The following is a 6,039-nucleotide window of genomic DNA, read 5'->3' on the forward strand; positions in this document are numbered from 1 at the left end:
ATTTTCTGATAGAAAGACCTTTCTTTCATTTTTCCGTGTTTTAAATGAGCATGTATTAATTATGTGTAGTGGACTTCATTTTGAAATGGTGTGCATGTATACAACATATTTTGAGCACATTTACTCCATTACCCTTCTTGTTTCCATCCCCCTCTGACTGACCTCTCCTTCCCAACCTGTCCTTTCTTTTTTCTCAAGAAAGTATGTCTAAATCTTGAAAGCACATATTCCTAAAAATTAGAAATTACCCAAGGGCAGAAAAAAAAAAAACCCAAAACATTTGCATCTGAGCCATAGTACTATGAAAGGACATTTCCCCAAATCCAATATTTAAAAACTATGTCTCAAAGGGGAGCCATGCCGAGACCCATGGGTCAACAGGGTTTAATCATTGTAAGCATCGGTGAATAAGATTACATATGGTTTAATATTTACACATGTAAATATATAACTAATCTGCTATTTAATTCATGATAAACATGTGTATATGTCTATATATGTACAATGAATATGTATGCATATGAATATGTATAATAAATATATACTACTTTTAAAATGAAATTTTCCATTTTTAGTTGGGTTGAAAGCCATTTCATTGAATCAGAACTAAAGAAATAGAGCTGATAAAATCTGCACCAATATGCTCATTTTGCTTTTAAATGTAGACATAACTATTATCCATTTTAGGGAATTCACTGAGAAGATACATTTCCAAAGCATAAACCTGTATATTTGTGATGTTATTCAAACTGCTGTATCTTAGCAATGATGTTGGGAACACCCTAAACATAAACGAGAGGGTCCCAGAGATCTTTACATCCAATGGCGTATCTTACAAAAGTACGGACAGTGTTCACAGAACAGATGCCTGTGATCACCAACTCCAAGCAAGTGGTGTGGTCTCACTTGGAGTTGTATGTTTCTGCCAAATATAAAACACTGAAGACAAGCGGCATCAGTGGGACATCAGCACCCAAAGTGGAGAGCAGAAACCTAACCGTGCAAAAACGTCACACAGACCCTGACGGAAGGCAGTCTGTGCAACAGGAGACCAGGATTCTCCAAGGACGTCAGTGCCGTTTGGAAAGATCTGAGAAATGACTGCATAGTCTTAACCTCAAACAGGGGAAGGTGCCTACTGCAAGAATATGCTTCAGATCCTGGACCAGAAAAGAAAATGTCATAAAGGATATTATTCAAATATGAAATTTTATAGGTCGATAAAGTAAATGTCACTACAGTCTAGACACAAAATTTCCTGGTTGATTGTGTTAGTGTCCTCGGCGTTACGAAGCAAACCCTGAAGTCTTGGGAGTAAATGGCTCAGATGACTGCAGTATAGTTTCACAGAGCTCTTTTAATATGGTTACATACGTGTTAATATGTAATGTATACACACAGGTATAATATATACATACAAAGTGCAAATGTTCACAATCGGTGAAGTGCAAATGAAAGTTACACAAGAGTACTTCATGCTCTTTTTGCAACTTTTCCATATATTCGATAGTCTTTCTAAGTAATTACCGCAGCTAACTTTAGCATTTACATTTTCAGATTTAAAAAGTAAAATCTTATTGTAGAATACAGATGGCATACTGAAAAATCAGAGTTGAAGTTGCAATTCCGTTTAACTCTACAATCCTTTAAATTTTGGTATTCATTCCTTCAGAATATCTCTCTCTCTCTCTCTCTCTCTCTCTCTCTCTCTCTCTCTCTCTGTCGGGGCAGGGTCTCACTTTGTAGACTTGGCTGGCCTGGAACTCACTATGCAGACCAGAATGGCCTCAACGTCACCGTGATTTTCTTGCCTCTGCATCCCAAGTGCACATTAAAGGCACGCACCACTACCCTGGCCTACCTAATTCTTTATAATAACGAGGCACAAAAGGAAGGTAACGGCATTACATAATCTCTAGGTGACACACAGATTGACTCATTTTTCTCAGCCTGGCCTTTTTATTCCTAGATCAAACTCTCAGCAGTTTACCAGAGATTCCTGTAGGCTAACCGGGTTTCCAGGGCTACGCACTGCTCAGGGTTGCAAACATTTAGCACGGATCTCCGCCTGGAGCAGTCTAATGCCCACAAACTACCAGCTATAATGGAGCCATTGTTGGAACGGAGGAGCATGCAAGGGATCCTGTCTACTCGTAGAATATCATCACATTGCCGACGTCTGAAAGGGGCGCCCTGTCTGAGATCACTTGTTGCTCTTGAGAAGGACCCAGGGTCCTCTCCTAGCACTCAAACCGCCAGCTCTCACACTCTGTAACTTGTAGCCCTAGCGCATCCAGCGCCTCTTCTGGCCACTTTGGGCACCAGCCCACAGGTGCCCATAGATGAGGAGGGGAAAAGAACAAATAAAATGAAATTTTTTAAAAGTCTAATAAAATAGATAAATTATAATACAAAAGTATAATGTGACTTTAAGGATTAAGGAAAAATAGAAAATTTTTTATTTTATGATGTTCTTTGACAGAAAAAAAAATTCTCTGATTTGGCAAATTGTTTTATTCATTCATTCATTCATTCATTCAAATAATGGTTTCAAATGTTGGTAAATATGTCTTCAGTTGCAAAATTTCAGAGACAGGCTGTGTTCGTTCCTGGTAAAAGTCAAGGCCAGTAAGGAGTTCCACATCACGGACCCGGGCAATGTGTGCTTGAAATCTCTCTTCCACCCAAAGGTCTTCTGTTTTGTTTCCCTGAGAAATGAAACACAAAGCTACTTTCCACACGCTGTACCTTTTCATTAGCTTGAAGATATTTTATTACTTAGGTATCTGTTGTGTGAGGGTTTTTAAATTGCCTTGGCTCTTCATTTGATACAACTAAATTTTGTTTAACCAGTCGAAAGTACCAAAAGAAACACTAGCCACCTTAAATTCATACCCACCATGCATACTGAGTTTCTTCATCAATCGCTCTCATCATTATTCTTCAGGGTCACTCCCTGAAGCTGGAACTCACTCATTTGGTTATTCTGGCTGGCCAAAAAGTCCCAGGGGTCCTCTGGGCTCAGCCTTCCGTGTTGGGATAACGTGTGTAGAACACATCATCCAGTTTTTTATGCAGGTCATCATGCTTGCCTGGGATGTACTTTATCAATGGAGCTATCTTCCTAGGCCCTGAACACAATATTTTTAAAGAAATACAGTCTAGGTAGCATCTTTTTGTTCCTAGGCTCGGAGCTAACATTACTAATGTATATAAGTCAGTGTGAACCTGAACAGTTTTTACTGTTCCTACATATCAGTAGATGGTATATAGCATTGGTTTGTGTTTTCAAACTCAAACCAAGGGCATTGTAAGTGCCATCGTCCAGTTATTTTTTAATTCATGGGAAAGTTTATAATCTCCATAATAATGGCTCTGTATCTAGGTGGGTCATTTGGGTCATTTAGATGGCATTTCTTCATTATAATTTAATGCAGCTTTTCAAAATCACCAGGCTGATAGGATTGTGTATTTTCACTGCTCTAAATAACACCATGAAGAGTAATGTGGGGTGTTCTCCTTGTAGTTAATAACATAGACTTGAGAATATGGGAATCACTGAAGTTGCTAGTTATGAACACACGCAATTTGAGTGTTTGTACCAGTTCACACTCTTATAGGCAGTGGAAAATGATCCCCGTGTTCCCATAGCTTTTATCTAGTCATGAGAATGAAATAGCAGTTATTATCCTAAATTACCGCTGTTTTTTAACCCATCACATTAGTATCTCCTATTTATCATTATAAATGTCTCGCCCATATTGCTGTATTCATAATTCTAGCTCCCTCTCCTTCCCACGCCCCATGTCTGTGTGTGCGCACATGTGTGAACTGAGTCTAACATTTCATGCTGCAAGGTGATGAAATTTTCATTTACATGCTTCATTTAGGGAGACATTAATTTAATGTCAACGTTGGTGCAGAACTTCAATGCTTGTGTCCAGAATTAAAAAATAATTATATTACCCTAGTGAGTATCAAACACACACACATACATACACACACACAAAGACCTCCAGATATAAATACTTGCTTACATATGCCGATTCATGTTTGATATTAACTCTACAGATCATACATCCATAGAAAAGCAAAACTCTCCCACAAAGCATTAAAACATATGTTTTCGATAGAGCCGCTTTTGTGACAGGCCAAACGAGATGCGAACAAACATTTTCTGGGCCCCAAGTTCCCCCAGGAATACTCACAGGACAGCTTTCCATGTTGGTGGGTCTGTGCGGGATGATGAAAGGCAGGACATCCAGCCACCCAGAGCAGCTCTCGGGCGTGAAGGTTTTGTCTTTACAGCTTGTGAGCACCACAAAGTAGTGTGTGGGGATAGGAACATCGGTGTTGGCTACGTACCTGGAAACATAATTGAAATGATCTGACATCATCACAAATGTCATATATATATATATATAATTTTTTTAAAGAAATGCCAAGGTGAAGACCTGCTAAAAGGAATAAGTGGAAAGGACGAAGTGTATGGAAAGTGCAGTCTTATCTTATGCCTTCCACCTCAGTGAGCCAGAAATTTCCAGTCAAGTCCTAAATATGGTCATGCTAACATTATAGCAAAACATTAGAATGCGAGGAAAGCCCATGGAATTCTGCCCCCTGTGTTTCCCCAGTCTGCTGGTGTCATACTTCGCAGAGACATCCTCTAACGGAGTGGGTACTAAGAGCAAAGGATCTGATTTCTAGTGGCTGTGCTGTTGCACCGCACTGTGGACCCTTCTGCCCTTCTGAGACTCTCGGCTAATCACCTTTAACACGGAGGTGTCCACCGGGCTCAGCTGCGGCTAAATCCAGATAACTGAGGGTTCGCTGGTTTTCTTCCTAGTAGCAAACACGAACCCCCATGTGAAGGTTTTGAGTGAAAATAAAGGTGCAGTATTAGTTGAATCCACTAGAGGAAATCTGCGTGCTTGTACGGACAGCGACATATTACTGATTTGGACTCCGACTGTCTGGGCTTCCTGTTCTGGTTTTGCCAAGTTATTAGGTCAAAAACCTATGTAGACAAGATACTTAATCTCTCCTAGCCCTGGTTTCCTCATTTCTGACTTCGGGCTAAGGGAACCTAACATCAAGTTGTTTTTTAGATTAAACAAAGCCTGTGTAAATGCTTAGAAATCTGCCTCATATGCTGTAAAGAGCTCTCAAAATATTAGCATAGCAAATGGTGAGAAATAGAATCCACTAAACAATGAAACGAAAGTCAGGTGTGGTGACACACACCTATAACCCCAGCTCTTGGGATACAGAAACAAGAGGATCAGGAGTTCAAATACATCCTCAGCAACACAGTGAGAGGCCAGCCTGTGTTACATTTGGTCTTGCCTCAAAACCAGACAAATAAAAAGCAGTGAAATGGAAGAGCAGGGAACACACAGGAGCCCGCTACACACTGTGAGATTTACCTAATCACAAGGTCTGAGAAGAAAGCAGAGCTTTGCATAATCTAAGCTGGCATGTTGCTGTTGTTTACTTTTGTCCTTCTGACATTTTGATAAGAAAAAAAAAGCAAAGGTTTGGACTTCTTTCTGAAACAGCCTAATACTGAAACACACTAAAGTGGAGCCTCCTGCAATGGGTTTAGTAAGTATTAAGGTATCTAGTTTGTTTGGACTAGTTTTCTACTGAAATCTATTTGCATCCTCTACTGAAAACTAGTTTGTGGATTGTCCACTGTATCTTTGAAATTTACTAAGGTAAACTTAGTCTTTACTTGATTTTTCCTAATTGTAGTTGGTTTGATTCTATATTTATTTTATATTACCCCGACTCTCTACTTCTCCTTCAGAAATTCTTATCTTTTCTTGGTCTATAGTTTATAAATTTTCCAATAAAATTTTTTGGTAAGCTTTGCCTGGAAACTATTAGTTTAAATTTTGGTCATATGATTTTTTTTGAATTTGAGTTGAAAAAATTGACATCAATAGCAACTGACTATGAGTGTGATATATATATATATATATATATATATATATATAGATATATAGATATATAGATATATAGATATATAGATATATA

At 38.8% G+C, this 6,039-nt stretch overlaps 1 protein-coding gene across 1 annotated transcript in view; it reads right to left on the minus strand.

The window, feature by feature from the left end:
- Window positions 1-1,337: 1,337 nt before the first annotated feature.
- The window catches only part of Enpp3 (ectonucleotide pyrophosphatase/phosphodiesterase 3), a 68,378-nt gene continuing 63,676 nt past the window's right edge, over window positions 1,338-6,039 (minus strand). The window contains exons 24-25 of the mRNA XM_055599298.1: window positions 4,209-4,365; window positions 1,338-2,708 (exon numbers count right to left, since the gene is read on the minus strand). Of these exons, the coding sequence (XP_055455273.1) occupies window positions 2,538-2,708; window positions 4,209-4,365 (328 nt within the window). The 3' untranslated portion in view covers window positions 1,338-2,537. The remainder of the gene's footprint in view (window positions 2,709-4,208; window positions 4,366-6,039) is intronic.

Source organism: Psammomys obesus, unplaced genomic scaffold (genome assembly GCF_907164565.1).
Source record: "Psammomys obesus unplaced genomic scaffold, mPsaObe1.curated_primary_1811, whole genome shotgun sequence".
NCBI lineage: Eukaryota > Metazoa > Chordata > Mammalia > Rodentia > Muridae > Psammomys > Psammomys obesus.